Genomic DNA, 19,134 nt, shown 5'->3' with positions numbered 1-19,134 from the left:
TTTGCTACGTCATTCCAAATATGAGATGGGAAGAATGGCATTGATGATCCAAACCCAGCAGAGAGTTGAATACTTGATTGTTTTAGAGAAATGTGGACTTATTAGAGAAATTTCCCCTTAGAGTGTTTTAGAGAAACTTTCCCTTTGGTATGTGGCATGAAGTCAAAGCATGTATGTTACCTGCATGTATTAATTAATGAAAGTCAGGTCCTGGGAAGGAAGGGTCCACAGCCAATGGCAGGAGGCATTTATCCATAGGTAAAAGCACTTGTCATGGACAAATCATTAGTAGGAAAGCTGGACTGTAGCAGTATCATGAACATAGTTATGGGACATCAGTTTGACTCTTGTTCTAAACAGATCACCACAGTCTTTGTTATTAGGGAGTTTTCATTGTTCAGAAAAGACATCCCTCCTTATTACCGACCATTTGTTATCCTTACATTCTTCAAAATCTGCCTCACCCCTTTACTCTGATCACTTTTTGTGTTGTTTTATGCTTAGGAATTTTCTTTTCCCCACTCTTTTAAAGGATTGAAAGTGGGCTTGCTGTCACTGGCATATGCTGACCCCCTGATCTAGCATGTGTTGACAGCCTTGAGTAAGAATCATTTAAGGAAAAAAAAAAAAGAAGTGGTTATGTAGGGGAAGGTCTGCCCTGGGATTTTCCTCTCTGAATTGTGAATGTCCGTGTGATTCATTGGTGCTGGGGTCTTTGGCTGGCAGCTCCTGGGAAGGAAGGGTCCACAGCCAATTGTTTCTGAGTACATCTTAGAGAGACCGCTGTTCTTCTGCTCAGGTTTTCTGCAAAATGACTATGTTACAGGGGATTTTCAAATTAGTAACTATTTCAAGATAGAAAATCTCTAATCTCACTGATAGTGGGTATGGAGAGTTATATGTACATCCTCATTTCCCCTGTTGTCTTTTCCCAGCACACAGAGACTGGTGAGGAGGTGTTGCGGATGTGTGTGGCAGTGAAAAAGAAGCTGCAGCTCTATTTCTGGAAAGACAGGGAATTTCATGAATTGCAGGTATAGGTGTGCTGTTATTTGGTCCATGGGTTGGGTGGGAGCTGCTGTAGCTGCTGAGGGTGAAGGTTATTATGCAGGTGGAAGTGGAATAAGAAGGTGAAGACTTTTTTAATGTCTTTTCAGTTGAACTCTTGCTCTCTTTCTTCAGGGGGACTTTAGTGTACCAGATGTGCCCAAGTCCATGGCATGGTGTGAAAATTCTATCTGTGTGGGTTTCAAGAGAGACTACTACCTGATAAGGGTAAAACTTTATTATTTTACAAATATCATCAGTTTACCTGAGGGAAGATACTGCGAGTTTACCTTGGGGAGATGATTATGTGCTTCTGAACCATATGTCAAGAGACCAAGTTAAATGGAACTTTCGACATAATGGGGTTTGTTGTTTCTTTGTATGCTTAGCTATTTTTCACACTCTTGGTATTTTTCACAAGTCAGGTATCTGTAATTTACACCAGATAGAGTCCACTCTCAGTCTTCTGCATAATAGTTATCAATGGTGCATATTTAGTTATTGGGACAAATAATTAGAGCTGCTTCTCTCTGTCCAATGGCATTCTCATCATTCTCATGGACTGCTATGCTAAAGCTTCAGCGCTCAGGAATTATAAACTTCATTTTAGCATTGACTTAAGCAGTTTTAAGACTTTGAGTTTTCTGCCCCCTAAAATCTTTTAGTATATTTGTTTTTTGGGGTTTTTTTTGAGACAGAGTCTTACTTTGTCACCTTTGGTAGAGTGCTATGGCGTCGTAGTTCACAGCAACCTCCAACTCCTGGGCTTAAGCAATTTTCTTGCCTTAGCCTCCCGAGTAGCTGAGACTACAGGCACCTGCCCCAATGCCCAGCTTTTTTTAAAGGTGGGGTCTCGCTCTGGTCTGACCTGTGAGCACAGGCATTTCACCTGCCTTGGCCTCCCATGTGTTGGGATTACAGGCATGAGCCACTGTGCCCAGCCAGTATATTTGTTTGTAAAATTACTCCCACTTTTTTTTTTTTTTTTTTTGAGACAGAGTCTATGCTGTCGCCCTTGGTAGAGTTCTGTGGCATCACAGCTCACAGCAACTGCAACCTCTTGGGCTTAAGTGATTCTCTTGCCTCAGCCTCCCAAGTAGCTGGGTTTACAGGCGCCCGCCACAATGCCTGGCTATTTTGTTGTTGTTGTAATTGTCATTGTTGTTTAGCTGGCCTGAGCCGGGTTTGAATCCGCCAGCCTCAGCATATGTGGCCAGCTCCCTAGCCGCTGAGCTACAGGTGCTGAGCCACTCTCACTTTTTTTTAATTGCAAAAGCCACATGTGTTTATTACAGAAAATAAGAAAATACAGATAATGAAATAAAGGAAGTGCAAATCATCCATAAGCCAACCCTTAGCCTTTGTTATATGGACTTCTATCCTGTTTATGAAAACTTCATATAATATATGTTGCTTTATAGCCTGCTTTTTTTCCTAATATAATTGATAAATATCTATGACATCTTTTTTTACTCCAATAACATAGAATATGTAAAAAAGATGGATATAGCATTCATTTTATAGAAAAATCTAAATCTTGTAGCTTCACATCTCTCTCCTAATTCAGACTGGGGATTCTAGAAGCTTGTCTTCCTGTCCCCCACTGGGCAGGCTCTTCATTGTTATTAATATATTCATTCTATATTTTTATTATTAGGATATCCTAGTTTTATCAGCATCCAAGTTACAGACTCCTGGAGCGGTCCTTGCTGTGCAAGTGACTGAATAGTAACTAGACAAATAGGTGCTGAGGGAGGGTCGCAGGGAGTGGGGACACTGAGCCAAAGCTGCAGCGGGCGCTCAGTTCCCTCACTGCCTTGGATGCTGCCATCACCTCGAGGGAGGGAAATCTTGCTTTAGAACCAAGCTGTTCAGAAAGTATTTATTAATTTACATATAATAAAATCATCCTTTTTGGCATATAGTTCTGTGTCTTAATGAATGCCTGAAATTATGTAACTAATACCACAATCAAGATTCACAACAGTTCTATCATCCCCCCAAATTCCCTCAGCTTGGCCCTTTGAAGTCAGCCTCTCCTACTTCTTTCTAAAACTCTAGTAACCATTGACCTGTTCTTCATCTCTTAAGAGTTTTACATTTTCCAGAATGTCTATGAATAGGATCCTATGGTATGTAGCCTTTTGAGTCTGGCTTCTTTCACTAAGCATAATGCATTTGAGATTCAGTTGTGTCCTTGTGTGTGATAGTAGTTTATTCCTTTTTGTGGCTGAGTAATAGTCTATGGTGTGGATGTATCATTCATCAGCTGAAGGATAAAGTTGTTCCCAGTTTGTAGCAATTATGAATAAAGCTGCTGTGAACACTTGCACACAGGTGTTTGTGTAAACCTAAGTTTTCATTTCCCTTGGGCAAGTGCCTAGAAATGGGACTTACAGGTCATATGGCAAGTGAGTATTCAACTCTATAAGAAACCAGCAAACACAACGGCTACACCATACTGTATTCCCAGCAGCAGTGGGTGAGAGTTGCAGTTGCTCTGCGTTCTTGCCAGCACCTGGTGTTGTCAGTTGTCAGGCTAGATGCTTGTTTCTGTGTTAGAAAAAAAGAGAACTCATTTTATACTCTGATAGCAAAGTTTGTTCTAATAAAGTCTGTATTATTTTCTTATGTCACACAAGGAATATTACTGGCTTCTGTAGGTTTGGGGTTTTATCTGGATTTTTCCAGGCTGTGTTTGTGCCTCTTTCTGGAGGAATGTTGGATGACTGACTTTGTGTCTTCCTGTAGGTGGATGGAAAGGGGTCCATCAAAGAGCTCTTTCCAACAGGAAAACAGCTGGAGCCCTTAGTTGCACCCCTGGCAGATGGAAAAGTAGCTGTGGGTCAGGATGATCTCACCGTGGTGCTCAATGAGGAGGGGATCTGCACACAGAAATGTGCCCTGAACTGGACAGACATACCAGTGGCTATGGGTGAGACCAACAGTAGCTGCTGTTCCACACTTTGGGCTGGGGTTATGTGCCATTCCTGCCAAAGGCAGTCCCATTCATAGCTTCAGTAGACTGGCTTACATTGTGTCATTAGCTCTCAGTTCCCCTTCTTACAAATAGATGAAGATGTAAGGTCATTAAAAATGGGGATGGTCTAGTTTTTACAGGAAGCACAGTTTTGCTCCTGGCGGGTGGGGGGGAATGTAAACAGAAATGTACATTTTAGGAAGTCATTATCTACTGCTATTTTTACTTCTTAGTTCCTTTTCTTCCACTTTGTTTTAAGGGTTTTATTATGTCTTCTGTTGAATAGAAATTAGTGGAAATTCTAGTACAAGTAATTAATTCCATGTTAAAGGGATTTCAATGTGGTGGTTATTGTTGCTGTTGCTTTTTTAACTTCAGAGTTGCAGTGATCATTGAAGTGTCAGTGTGCGTCTTACACTCTGGTGTTTTCATCCTACTTCTACCTCAGGCTCCCAAGTCTCTGCAGTGCTATTGCCTAGAAGCATCTGACATGCTGGAAGCATTTCTTTTTCAGTCGGAAGAGGGAACATTGTTAAAACAGTTACTTCTATAGAACAGAGCATACCGATATGTCTTCTGTCTCTAAGGACCCCTATCTCTGGAGACAAGGATTACATCTTGGGTAAAAAGACAAAACAAGGCACTGGCCAAAGTGTGGCATTGGATGAGTTAAAACTCAGTAGTTCCCTAAAAGGGAAGGTCATTGTTTAGTTAGGTTGGGCAGAGATTTGGGGATGGCTTGAAGAAAAATTCTCGTTCATTCCAGACAGAGAGTAGTTTGAGGAATGAGTGGAAATCATTTGTTAGAGGGCGTTACAGAGACTGACCTGGCTAAAACAGGTGGTCTGATGAATTGTAGAGGAATATGAGAGGGCCGGTTTTTAGAGGGCCATGAGAACGTTTGAGAGGCCAGTAGATTCCTAAATGATAGAATGTCTTACTAGAAGCTGGTTATTCTGAGGGTAGTTAGAGATAAATAGACCGGAGGATGATAAATAAAAAGGACAGTATCTTAGAAGGCCCGAGATTATGTCTATCAAGTTTAGAGGGCTTTAGGGCTTTACAAGAGTCTTCATGATGTTCTGAGGGACCTTGTTTCTCCTTTAGAAGAGCAATCTTGGTTGATGAGATAAAGATACAAGTAGTATTCTAGAAGTGTGTTTCTGATTCCCCAGTGGAAGAATTTCTGTTTTAAAACCTGTGTTAGTTCCTGGGGCCTTTCACAGCGCTTCTCAGAACTGTTCCTATGCCTTGATACACTGAAGCACATTTTGAGGTACTTCCTCTGTGAGGTTTCCCCTGTCTACAGGCAGGGTTAGTCTCTTCTCCTGGGTGCCTCCATAACTCAGATGTCTCTGTCATGGCAGTCTGTCACATGGGATACAGCCAGTAGTCTATCTCACGGAGTAGGAGCTCCAGAGTTCTGGACTCATGTCTTGAGCCACTTTGTTGAATCCTTACTAAGTACTACAGAGCCTCCTAGGAAATGCTTGCTGAATAAGAGAATCGTTATCCTCGTCAGCCACTTACTTGTCTGCTTCACACCAGCTGTTCTGACACGTTTTGACTGTTGTCATCTGGGGAGACTGAACCAAATGATACAATAATCAGAAGGGTTTCTGTTCGAAAATACTTTTTAAATTGAATTAGAAGTCATTCAAGTGAGCCAGATTTAAAAAAGAGAAACACATTTTACATATTTATACCAGTTAGCAGTAAAGAAAATTGTGCTAATGTGTCAAAATTAGACTAGCATGAAAAGAAAAGAAAAAACATCTAATATAAAACAGCATGCTTTTAATTTTTGGTTTTTTGATAAGATGAAAAATATCAGTATAATAATAGCATTTTTTTTTTTTTTTTTTTTTTGTAGAGACAGAGTCTCACTGTACCGCCCTCGGGTAGAGTGCCGTGGCATCACACAGCTCACAGCAACCTCTAACTCTTGGGCTTACGCGATTCTCTTGCCTCAGCCTCCCGAGCAGCTGGGACTACAGGCGCCTGCCACAACGCCCGGCTATTTTTCTGTTGCAGTTTGGCCGGGGTTGGGTCCGAACCCGCCACCCTCGGCATACGGGGCCGGCGCCCTACTCACTGAGCCACAGGCGCCGCCCAATAATAGCATTTAAAATGATGGAAATCTGTCTTAGGCTTCAGGTTACTCATTTCTGAGTTCCCTTCTAGCTTTGAAATTTTACCATACTATTCATTTTATAATATAAATCCTAAATATAATGTAAAAAATAGATAATTTGGAATATAAATTCATAGGTTAGCCATACTAAAACTATTTGTATGGATATATTCTTTGAGGTTAAATTTCTATGTCATAATTATGCCCTCTAGTGGTTGGTATTTCACTAATTTTTTTTACATTAAAAAATTTTTATTTTTAATAATTGTAATAAAAACCCACATTTGTAATGTAATAAAAACAGAAAACTTACCACCTTAACCCTTTTTAAGTGTGTGATTAAGCAGTGTTAAGTATATTTACATTGTTAGGCAATAAATCTTCAGGACTTTTTCATTTTGCAAAATTGAAACTCTGCCCATTGAACTACAGCCCCTCAGTTCCCCCTCCCTCTAGGGGCTGGCCACCACCATTCTGCTTTCTGTTCCTATGACTTGAATTACTTTTAGATACCACATATAAATTGGATTCATATGGTATTTTTTGTCTTTTTTGTGACTGTCTTAATTCATTTAGCGTATTGTTCTCAAGGTTCATCCAGGTTGTATCGTTTGACAGACTCTCCTTCCTTTTTAAGGCTGAGTAATATTCCCTTATCTGTATAGATGATATATTGTTTATCCGTTTTTCCATCCATGACACTTGGCTGGGTTGCTTTCACCTTTTGGCTGCTGTTAATGCTGCTGTGAACATGGCTGTGCAAATACCTCTTTGTGATCCTGCTTTCAGTTCTTTTGAATTGCTTAGGTAATTTGTAAAGAGCAGAAGCTCATTTCCTTACAGTTCTGGAGTCTGGGAAGTCCCAAATCAAGGCATTGGTCAAGGTAATGGTCTTGCTGTGTCCTCATGTGGTGGAAAGCAGAAGGACGGGAGAGGGATGAACTCTCCTCAGATGGCAGAAGAGAGAGAACCCATCCCCACAAGCTCTTTTCATAGCAGCATTAATCCATTTATGAGGACTTAATCTCACGTCCTCAACACCTCCCATTCGGCCTCATCTCCTACCATTTGCATTAGGGATTAAGTATCCAATACATGAGTTTTGGAGGGAACAAAAACACTCAAACATAGCAGCCATCAAGTTTGTATCTTTTGTCTGAAAATCTCAAGCGAAATTAGCATTGGCTAGAAATGTGCAACTTAACCTTTGGAATAATTTTAAGAAAAAAAGAATTTGCCTTCCTTTTGCCCTTTGTAAGAGAATGGAAGAAGTAGTTCTGTAACCTGATTCTCAATACATTGATGGGGCAGCTGCAGCTGGCCTTTGTCTGGCCTGGCTGTATCTGTGTCTGATAAGAACAGAGCAAGTAAAGCTTTTATTTAGTCTTTGGGTGAAATGATAAGAGTGGGACCAGATCTCTCAGCAAAGCTGAATGCATCTTTTCCATGCAAGACATTTTTCTTACTTTCATTTAGAAAAAGCAATTTTTTTCTCTCTGTGTCACAGTATAGCATCCTGGCTTGATATTTGACTAGTGGGATTATTGTGTTTTTTTTTTTTATTAAATGATAAGTACTTTTGCTTAAATCAGTGGTTGTCAACCTTCCTAATGCCGTGATGTATTTTCATTGTTACAAAGGGGTTGCAACCCACAGGTTGAGAACCTCTGGCATAAATACTAGTGGAATTTTTGGAGATCCATTTAAGTGCAGCTTAGAATGGGCAATTGAAACATTCCATAAACCCAAAGCCTAGTCCAGACTCAATAGCTCAGTATATTCTCTTTCTGAAACAGAGCACCAGCCTCCCTACATCATCGCAGTGTTGCCTCGGTATGTGGAGATCCGAACGTTTGAGCCGAGGCTCCTGGTCCAGAGCATTGAACTGCAAAGGCCCCGTTTCATTACCTCGGGAGGGTAAGAAATTTCTTTTTTTACTGTGGCTGCCGTATTAGCCCAAAGCTTTCAAGTCATCATAAAGCCTATGTTCTTCTGCTAATAATACTTTTACTGTGGCCTCCAGATCAAACATTATCTATGTGGCCAGCAATCATTTTGTTTGGAGACTCATTCCTGTCCCCATGGCAACCCAAATCCAACAGCTTCTCCAGGACAAGCAATTCGAATTGGCTCTGCAGCTTGCAGTAAGTATAGCATCCCCGCTTGATACGCGACTGGTGGTAGCATTATTAATTGACACTCATCCGTATTTGATCTGGATGTAGTCTTCCTTCCTCATTGTTCTCACAAGTAGGTGTGTTGGGTTTAGATGTTCATATTTAGCTTGAACTGGTAGAATAAGCACAGAGATAAAAGTCAGGGGGCTTGTATTCAGGGCCTGACTCTACTCTAAAATATCCCTGTAACTCTCAGTGATTTGACTTTTTTACTTTGCTTATCTGTCAAATACAGGGTAAGTGCCAATTATAATAATGCTACCTTAGAAAATTAATGGGAGAATAAAATGATAGATACCATATGATCTGAAAAATTAAAGACAACACAAATATCACAGTATAGTAACAATCATAAATGTGATTTTAGGGTCCAGTTGAATGCAGGAACTAGAGGACCTCTCAAAATTCCTCTCAACAGTTTGGAGATCTAGACCTCAAGCTGTTGCATTCAGCCAGGCTGCAGTCTCATATTTGTTACCATTGTTCTATTTTAATGTCTGCATGGACACAGTTCATAGCAAAGCAGTGACCAGGCTCTCATTCCAATGATGCTTCCATGGCCAAAAACCATGTTAGAGATTGACTTCAGAGTCTGTCTCTTATTCTTTTAAACATCTTCATTGATGATTATTTTCCTCTGTAGGGTTGGATTTGATTTTATCAAACAACCGAACTAGCCTGACCCACTTATTAAACCAGATAGCACTACTTTAAATAGGAAACTTTTATGAAATAATGGCGGTAAAACTGAATTTCTAGATTATCCTATAAACTATTTCTGAAAAGGAAGGCAGTGGCCACATTTGGGAGGAGTTAATATGTTTTTAGTCATCTATGGTGGCTACTTTTGAAGTGGAACATTTACTTGGGTTGTGTAAGTTCTGGACTTAAAACAGAAACCCAGTCTCAGTAGTTAGCCATGGTTAATATCTTGTGAAGAAAATTACGTTCTTAGGGCATTTAATTTCAACATCTTACTAATTTTTTTCTACTTATCCTGTAACATTTTACTTTATTTCTCTTTGCATTTTTTTAAAATAATGTAATGAGTACCTATGAACTTACCACCCTACCCAAGAATAATAACTTTTATAAACTCTGTGCTCTTTCCTATCCCATTCCTCTGCCTCCCCTCCAGATGTAATCATTATCCTAAGTCTTGTTTATCATGCCCTTAAAAATATTTTTGTTTCACCTTGTACATATATATTTAGTACATGTGAATAGTGTGTTTAGTTTTTTGCTTGTTTTTTTAATGAGACAGGGTCTCACTTATCACCCAGGCTGGAATGTAGTGACACAATCATAGCTCACTGCAATCTTGAATTCCTGGGCCCAAGAGATCATCTTGCTTCAGCCTCCAGAGTAGCTGGGACTATAGGTATATGCCACTATGCCCAACTATTAAAAAAAATGTTTTTTTCAGAGTCAGGATTGTACTCTATTGCTCAGGCTGGTCTCAAAACTTCTCAAACTCCTGGCTTCAAGTGATCCTCTCACCTTGGGCCTCCCAAAATGCTGGTATAACAAGGAGCCACTGTGCTTGGCATAGTTTTTGAACTTTATAAAAAGGATATGGAACATATAACTCTTTTTAGTGTCTGTTCTTAACAGAAAGGTCTCAGAGTCTTGGTCAGTGATCTATGTACTGCGTAGGTTGCTTAATCCTTGGTAGAGAAGATGGAAGTGAGTGTCCATATTTCCTTCTTTTTTTATAGGCTCTTACTTAGTATTTGCTCTTTCTTATGATAAGAAGGTTAGTTGACATCATCTTAGCCCTCAAGGAACTTATCTTTTATTTAAATAATAAGAAAACATACATGGAACTTTCAGAGGACAGTTACACACTAAACTTTGGCATTGACAAAACCTGATCCTAAGTGTTAGAGAGGGACAATTCACTGTGGGCTGGAAAAGGCGCAGTTCGACCCCTGAGTTGACACTTTAAGGGTAAATAAAGATTAAAGTCAGGGGCAGGAAACAGGGAGTGTTAAAGATTGAGAGGCTATCACAGAAGTGGAAACAAGTGTGGCATATTTGGAGGCAGAAAGTATGGCTTACATATCTGGGAATCAAGTTATATGAGGAGTCTAGGGCTGTCCGTGGTTTGAAAGCCTTTGAAGCACCAAGCAGAAGAGCCAACCCGGGTATAGCCACATGCTTGTGATGGCCTGGACTAAGTGGTGGGAATAGTAAAGGACAGGAAAGGGGGAAATAGATGTTTTGAAGAAAGAAATTAATAAGTAATAGCTTGTTTAGCTTTTACTGTGAACAAGACCTTTCCCAGTGGAGCTGGATACACCAAATGTCCTTCATTCCTTGAGCACATCATGCTCTCTTTTGATTCGCTATGACACACATGCTCCTCTTCCCCTGCCCCTGTCACCTGCACAGCCTTGCTTGGCTAACTCCACCTCATCTTTTATATCTCAAGTTAGGTTCCTTTTGGAACCCATCCTAGGTCTCCTACTCAGACTAAACTGGGGACCTCCCCCACATGCTTCTGTCATCACTTTTATCCTGTTTTCTTTTGATTTTTGTTTTTAAACTAAATTCTAGACTATTCAAATTTGTCCCATTTTTCCATTAATGCCATTTTTTCTATTCCAGGATCAAACCCAGAAATCACGTTGTATTTAGTTATCATATGTCACTAGTCTCCTCTGGTCTTCTAGAGTTTTTTTATCTTCCCTTTTTTCTCATCACCATGACAAATTTCAGGCGTACTGGCTGGGGATTTCTTAGCCACCCTGTTGTATTTTACAATAATAGTTGCAGAACTACTTAGCAGTCTTGCTAACACCCTGCAAGGGCAGGTAGCATGTCACTGTCTTAGACACTTTGGCATCTGTCGCTTCTAGAATCTTGTCTGACACTTAGAACCTACTGAATAGATATTTGTTGAGTGACTGAGCTCTTTCCTATTCCACTCTCTGATTAGGAAATGAAAGATGACTCTGACAGTGAAAAGCAGCAACAAATCCATCACATCAAGAACTTGTATGCCTTCAACCTCTTCTGCCAGAAGCGTTTTGATGAGTCCATGCAGGTCTTTGCTAAGCTTGGCACAGGTAACAAGGGTGCGGCCTCAGGATAAGGAGCTAATGGAGGGGTACCCTGGAAAGGACAGGAAGAGATGATACTAAACTTCAGAGAACCGGGAAAGTCTATGCTTCGCCAAATTGATCCTTATACCTACAAGATCCTGTGGGTGGTCACGATGGTTACATGTTTATAATCCTAATTTTAGGAATCTGGTCTCACCCATAAATGCAGACTTTTCCAGGATGATTTGCCTTCACCATCAGAGAAAGGTAACAGGTTATTCAATTTAACAAATGGGCAATTGATCAGCTAGTGTTTATTAAGTGCTGTTCTGGATAAAGACCTTGGATTCAACCACAGGTCATTTTTGAGAGCCTACACAGGGCAGTACTGCGAAGCCCTTCCTTTCCTTAGTGTCCTAAAACTTCTGTAGACTTGAGAGCGTTGTGGTGAGGAGCAGGTGCCCTGGAGGAGACTCCCTGAGCTCTGGCACACTTCCTGATCTCTCTGTGCTTCTGCTTCCTCCTCTGCAAAAGGAGGATAATAGAAATACTACTTCCTTATCATGTTGCTGTGCCGCTCGGATGAGGTCCTTAGAACCTGTGGCACTTAGTGCTCTATTTTTTTTTTTTTTGAGACAGAGTCTCACTACCCTTGGTAGAGTGCCATGGCGTCACAGCAACCTCAAACTCTGGGGCTTACGCGATTCTCTTGCCTCAGCCTCTCAAGTAGCTGGGACTACAGGTGCCCACCACAATGCCCGGCTATTTTTTGTTGCAGTTGTTGTTGTTTGGCTGGCCCAGGCCGGGTTTGAATCCACCACCCTCGGTGTATGTGGCTGGTCCTGTAACCACTGTGCTACAGGCGCCGAGCCGTGTTTGCTTTTCTTATTATTAAACTTTTCATTTCTTTATGTTCCATTTTTGCTTCATTTGGATCCATCTATATATACTTGGTTTGTATATTATATTATACTCTTTTTCCTCTTCATTGCTTTGCCCTTTTTCTGCTATCACTCAGTGTTGACTGGTAATCATCTATATCAGTTAAGGTTCTTGGTTGTTAGCAACAGATACTAATTCTGGGTAATTTAAGTAGAATCTGGACAAATTAAGCAGGGTTTATTGGAATATTAGGGTGATGGCAATTGGAGGGACCCATAAAATTAATGGGAGACCAGGCTCAGGAATAGGTGGGAAGCAGGGAACTCTGAAGACCCTCCAAGCTGGAAACAGGATGCCAGACTATAATGTTTGTAGCCAGGACAGACTAGACGGTCCTACACTGTCATAGCCACCTCCTTAGCTGTTGCCACTATCACCTCCCTGCTATTACATCCTTAATAAAATTACCCCCTGCCAATTTATTAGCTATCTAGTGCTGTGTGACCAATCACCTCAATACTTTATGGCTTAAACAATCAATCATCCATCTCTCTTAATACACACTGGTCAGGAATTTGGGAAGGGTTCAGCTGGGCGCCATCATCTGAAGTCTTGACTGGGCTGGAAGATCTACTTCCAAGCTGGCTTACTCTCATGGCTGATAAGTTGGTGCTAGCTAGGGGTTAGGGGGTCTTAGTTGTCCAAGTGGCTTTCTCTACAGAGCTACTTGAGCCTCCTCGTGCGTAGCAGCTCCTCTCAGAAGGTATGATCTAAGAGACCTAGGGTGGAAGCTTCAGTGCCTTTTGTGACTATCACTTCTGCTATATTTTGTTGACATATAAGGGTCCTGCTAGGTTCAAGGCAAGGAAATACAGATTTCACCTCTTGATAGAGAAGTGTCATGTTACATATGAGGAACAGGAAGGATGGGATATATGTTGGTGTGTGCCACACTGCCTGTCATCCCTGCATCACTTTCTCAAGATCAAGGGGATGTGACTAGCCAGGATTAGGGCATGGTCTCACTTCCAGACTCTGTAGGGGGAGGGGGTGGGAAAGGAGGTTTGGCCCCCATGTGCTTCTGAAGACAAAGGTAGGTGCCTGGAGCTGTCTTTACACGGGTAAGTGGGATCATACAGTATTTGGCCTTGTGTCTAGCTTACTTAGCACACTGTCTTTAAGTTTCATCCATATTGTAACATATACTAAATTTCATTTCTTTAAGTGTCTGAATAATATTCCATTGAAATAACATTTTTATATCCACTTAATTAGCAAAAAACTTACTTTTATGAGATAGTATCAGTGGTTGCGATATTATGAAACCAAATTGCTCTTACCTGCCAAGACAATGAGTATTGCTACTCAATAAGGAAAAAACTACTCAGGCCCACTAATCCTACTTGTAGGAATTTATCCTAAGAAAATAATCCAACCAATGGGAAGGGACAGAGCTCATAACTGGACACTGGAATGCTGAGACTCTAGATAGGGACAAACCTCACAACTGGACTGTACTGGAATGCTGAGTCTGGCCGCAGACACTTAAGAGCTGGCAGCTCAGTATGAAGAGGGAGGCTTCTACTTCACTTCCAGTTTCCACAACCCACACCCCTGCTTCTCATTAGTGGAACCAGATTTTTGCCCAGAACCCTGACTGCAAGGGAGTTTGAGAAGAGTGGTTTTCAGTTGTATAGCCCCTGTGGATAGGAAAGAACGTAGAAGGGGATAGAAATAGATACTAAATGCTAGTTGACCATAAACATGGTGCTCCCCGGTGTTGATGTTCTATAAGTTATCTAACCAATCCCAGGGGTGAAGTAGTGGGATATGTGGGCCACTTTCAGCATTTTGCTTTACAAACATCTGTACCTGTAAGAAGACAGTAAATTCTAAGAAGTTAGAACAGTTTCCTCCTTGACATCTTTAATGTGTATCGTTTTGATTCTTAATGTAGCAGAACATTTTCCCATTTATGTTTTTCTTTTGTTAATTATTCTTGTCTTTTGCCCATTTATCAAATGAAATTTTATGTTTTATTACCAATTTGTGTGAATCTGTTTTATGTAATCAGTATATTAGCTTCTTGCCATATATATTACATATATATTCCCTAGCCTGTTGTCTGGAGTATTTTTTAAAAATAATATTCCTTCTGGGTGGCACCTGTGGCTCAAAGGGGTAGGGCGCTGGCCTCATATGCCGGAGGTGGCAGGTTCAAACCCAGCCCCGGCCAAAAAAAAAAAATTCCTTCTTTGACATATCAATTTTTTAAGTCTCTTAATCTTTTCCACTTTGATATCCTCAGCTTTTCCTTGGAAATTTTTTATCCTGTACTGATAAATATTCAGTTCTCTGTATGTGTCTGTGTCTTAGAATATAAAGTCATGCCATTTTTGTAACATTTTAGTGAAATACATATAGAGAAAATGTTCAAATCATAAGTGTAGAGCTCTTTGAATTTTTGTGAACTTAAAAAGTCAAGCCAGAACTTACTTTGCTATAGTAACAGTGTTAGTTTACTTTATCCTTAAATGACGGGGCTCCTTTCCAGAGAAATCATGCTTCCCGTCCATGCAGATCCCACCCATGTGATGGGCCTGTACCCTGACCTGCTGCCCACAGACTACAGGAAGCAGTTGCAGTATCCAAACCCATTGCCCGTGCTCTCGGGGGCTGAACTGGAGAGGGCTCACTTAGCTCTGATCGACTACCTGACACAGGTGGGTATAATACAGAAGCATATGGAAGACTTGACCTGGGAGTTCCAGCACTTGTTTCTCCATGGCCAGGAATGGAGGGGCCTCCATAATGCAAAGCCATCGCAGACATGAGTGCTGTGATAAGTCTGTGTGGGGCACAGTTTGTTTCTCTGCTTCCAGCCTCTTGGTACCATTGAGCTTTTTTTTTCTTTTACCAATCCTGATACCAAGGAACATCCAATTCCTAGTAAATTTATAAGAACTAAAAAGGGTAAATTTTAGTGGAAGAGAACAAGGTTTTTTAGAACAAACTTCTTGTAACAAATATAATTTGGGGAAAAAAATGCTTGTTCTATGCAGAAAACACAGAAAAATACAAAGCAGAAATACAAATCACCAAAAAGTCTTATCACCAGAGTATAAAGAACTAATGTTTCAGTGTTGTCCTTTTTTTATCTACTTATGAATTCGCTTTTCATCTCTTGGTTATTTACTGTAAATAATATTAAACAATATATTCCATTGTATAGCTTACTTTTTAGAAATTTAGCCAAATATTGGGAAAATTCTTACTTGTGAATAAATAATCTTCTATAACATGTTGTATTGGGAGGTATTTAGATTTAAAATTTTTTCAATTTAGCTGTTCTGGATGGATAAGTGAAATTTTAAAGTCAGCACTAAGACTGACATCTGCATTGAAGCTTCTTCACCCCAAACTTCTGTCACTGCAGGCGACTGTTCATTTTCTGTGCACCCATTCAAAGTCAGAAGTCTTCTTGATAATTTTTTCCTCTTAGTGTTCTATCAACATTTGTAAGGGGTCTCTGGGTAGGCACTGAGACGTTTTGTTGGTAAAATTATAGCACTGTTCTCTACTCCCAGCTTCTGGGTCAGTGAGTACCTGCAAGTCTGATCAGGCATAGGTGGCCTTGGCACTTCTTGACGTTGTTACCCAGCTGTGGTGGGCACCTTGCAAGGACGCAAACTCACCTCTGTCTGCAGACTTCTCCGTCCTGTGCTAATAAAAAAAAAGATTCCTGGGCATAATATGTCTCAAAGCCTGTGGCATTATGAAAGGCCCTCCACTGCCAATGTCTGAGGTTTAGGAAGGTGAGCACGCATTCTTTCCTGGCTTTGGGAATGCATGAGGTTAACTGACACGGGTATAGTGCCAGAGAGGTAGCAGAGCAAGACCTTGGGCTTTGCCAGATGCAAGAAAATACACACTGGATGATTCCACTTACATGAAGTTCTAGAATAGGCAGAAGTGAATCCAGTGAAGAAAGCAGATCAATGGGTGGGGGTTGGGTAGGGTTATTAGTGAAGAGCATGAGGGGACATTCAGGGGTGATAGAAATGTTCTGTTTCTCATTGAGGTCTTAGTTACATGTATGTATAGATCTGTCAAAATGCATCTAACCATATACTTAAAAAGGGTACATTTTGGCCTGGCATGATGGGTCATGCCTGTAATCCTAGCACTCTGGGAGGCTGAGACAAGTAGATCACCTGAGCTCAGAAATTTGAGACCAGCCTGGAACTAAAAATAGAAAAAAAGAGGTAGCCAGGCACTGTCCCAGCTGTAGTTTCAGCTACTTGGGAGACACAGGCAGGAGGATTGCTTGAGCCCAGGAGTTTGAGGTTGCTGTGCGCTATACCGATGCCACAGCACTCTACCCAGGGTGATGAAGTAAGACTCTGTCGGGGGGTAGGGGGAGTACATTTTATTATATGTAAATTATAACTTAGTGAAGTTGATTTTAAAAAAATTAAAACATGGGTTTTGTAATCAGACCTCAGTTTGAACCCTGTTTCTGCCATTTATGAAGTGTCTAACGTGTGTTTTAGATTCTTCATCTATAAGATGGGTATAATAATACCTGCATTTGTTTTAAGTTTAAGAAAATGCCTGGCAGAGTGCCTGGTGTGTAGTAAATACTCAATAAATAAATGTATTGTTGTTATGTCTGTGGCCATTTGGCAGTCATCAATTCTAATCTCTGAGAAAAACTGAATGCCAATTAAGATCAGGGTTGATAGGCATGAGCTGATTTAGAACTATTCAGAGTTACCCAGTAGCTCAAGTGACAAAGGAAATCTTAGTCTTGGCCTTGACCTCATATTTTTAACTCTTACAGAAAAGAAGTCAACTGGTAAAGAAGCTGAATGACTCTGACCACCAGTCTAGCACCTCCCCGCTCATGGAAGGCACCCCCACCATCAAATCCAAGAAGAAGTTGCTGCAAATCATCGACACTACCCTGCTCAAGTGCTACCTCCATGTGAGTTACCTGAGCACTCAGGTGCCCACAGGCCTCTCTTGCCCTTAAAGTCTGGGAAATTGAAAGGGAGCGCTGTACCTGGGGACCTGCCACCAGTAAGAGTAAGATCTATGATGCTGGGAACCCCCTTGTCTCTGATATCTGTGAGTCTCTTGGAATTAAGAGCATAAGGCAAGATACTGATCCTGAATTGTACATTAGACTCTTCTCTGGGGCTAGTGCTAAAAGGTTACCAGGGATAATATTTTCTCTAAGAAGATATCTCCCTCTTTCCCCTCACAACATTAAAACATATTGTGCAAAATGGTATAAGTGATCTCAAAACCACTACCTGCCATCCTGAAAAAGGGCTGCTTGCTTTCTCTTGCTTGTGTTACACCCCTGGCCTTTCAGCCTAGAGCAGTCCTGGACTAGAGAGGGGTGGGTGGGGCTCCCTAGGAAGCAGTTTCCACTGAAGTCCTGCTTCTCCTGCAGACAAATGTGGCCCTAGTGGCCCCCCTGCTGCGCTTGGAGAACAATCATTGCCACATCGAGGAAAGTGAGCACGTGCTGAAGAAGGCTCACAAGTACAGTGAGCTAATAATCCTGTATGAGAAGAAAGGGCTCCACGAGAAAGGTGACTGGGGTGGGGCACGGGTAGAGGGAACTTGCTGAGCTGCGGTAAGTATCTTCTGGGCAAGGGCCCATGACCTTGTTCTCGGGTGTTGTGCTCAGCTCTGCAGGTGCTGGTAGACCAGTCCAAGAAAGCGAACTCCCCTCTGAAAGGCCACGAGAGGACAGTGCAGTATCTGCAGCATCTGGGTAAGGGTAGCTTTTGAAAGGGGAAAGGGGGTCGGTGGGAAAAGGATCCTGTTCACAGGGACCCAGTCTCCCTCCATTTCTGATTCTGGCTGGTTGCTCCCCTCCATCCCTTGTGGTGACTCCACGATAACCCCTTGTCTGGAAAATGAATTCTGAGGCCACCTGGCCACTTGCCTCCCCAGTGCCATGGGCTTCTACTACTAACAAATCTTAACTTTTCCCTCTAGGCACAGAAAACCTGCATTTGATTTTTTCCTACTCAGTGTGGGTACTGAGAGACTTTCCAGAAGATGGCCTGAAGGTGGGTCACGGGAGTCCCTTGGATTTATCTGGTACCACAGTTGGTCCTGGTTGCATTTGGGACAGCAGTGGATGCAGAGAGGGGTGGGTTTATTCAGTTTCTTTGGTTTCTGAAAGGGTAGGCTGGGAAAAGTGAGACAACAGTGTAGTGGGTAGAAAGAGCCTACAGCTAAGTTTGGTGTTTGAGGCCTGCGGCCTAGTCTGTGGCACAGCCACTACCTCCAGAGGCCTCTTGGACGTCCTGCCTCCTCCAAACATCTGTCTGTTTGGTCCCACACTCTCACACATGTGTATTTGTCAGAACTGCAGTCAGGTGGTTCTGCCACTGGAACTCAGGTTTATTTTGACAGATATTTACTGAGGATCTCCCAGAGGTGGAATCTCTGCCCCGCGATCGAGTGCTCAGCTTCTTAATAGAAAACTTCAAGGGTCTGGCTGTTCCTTATCTGGTAATGTAGTCTTTGGTCTGCACTAAAAAAAAACTGTAAGCCCAGCATCCAGGACTATATGGTTTAGTTATTTGACTGTTCAACTCAGGGTTTGTGTCACTCAGGAGTTGAAAGAATATAAGGAAGAGGGTTATTTCAACTTCAACTGAAGAAAGAGATCCCAGTAAACCAAACTGATGATACTTTCTAAATCTAGGTAAAGTACAGAGGGGTAAAAGAATGATATTTTAGAAAATAATTTCAGAGCCACATTTGTACAAACAAAATTAGCTGTGAGTACAGGACAATCAAATAGGTTTTAGGTGCCAGAATTTAATTTTAATTATAGGG

The 19,134-nt window shown here is 41.4% G+C and overlaps 1 protein-coding gene across 2 annotated transcripts in view; it reads left to right on the top strand.

The window, feature by feature from the left end:
- The window catches only part of VPS39 (VPS39 subunit of HOPS complex), a 50,859-nt gene that overhangs the window by 19,846 nt on the left and 11,879 nt on the right, over positions 1 to 19,134 (top strand). For both annotated transcript variants that reach the window (XM_053593321.1, XM_053593320.1), the window contains 12 exons: positions 936 to 1,034; positions 1,183 to 1,275; positions 3,799 to 3,982; positions 7,958 to 8,078; positions 8,185 to 8,305; positions 11,280 to 11,409; positions 14,848 to 14,990; positions 17,111 to 17,254; positions 17,729 to 17,870; positions 17,969 to 18,055; positions 18,283 to 18,356; positions 18,706 to 18,804. In XM_053593321.1, coding sequence (XP_053449296.1) covers positions 936 to 1,034; positions 1,183 to 1,275; positions 3,799 to 3,982; positions 7,958 to 8,078; positions 8,185 to 8,305; positions 11,280 to 11,409; positions 14,848 to 14,990; positions 17,111 to 17,254; positions 17,729 to 17,870; positions 17,969 to 18,055; positions 18,283 to 18,356; positions 18,706 to 18,804 — 1,437 coding nt within the window. The remainder of the gene's footprint in view (positions 1 to 935; positions 1,035 to 1,182; positions 1,276 to 3,798; positions 3,983 to 7,957; positions 8,079 to 8,184; positions 8,306 to 11,279; positions 11,410 to 14,847; positions 14,991 to 17,110; positions 17,255 to 17,728; positions 17,871 to 17,968; positions 18,056 to 18,282; positions 18,357 to 18,705; positions 18,805 to 19,134) is intronic.

This window comes from Nycticebus coucang, chromosome 6 (genome assembly GCF_027406575.1).
Source record: "Nycticebus coucang isolate mNycCou1 chromosome 6, mNycCou1.pri, whole genome shotgun sequence".
In the NCBI taxonomy this organism is placed as follows: Eukaryota; Metazoa; Chordata; class Mammalia; order Primates; family Lorisidae; genus Nycticebus; species Nycticebus coucang.
Note: the sequence above shows the minus strand (reverse complement) of the source record. Positions and strands in the feature narration are given on the sequence as shown.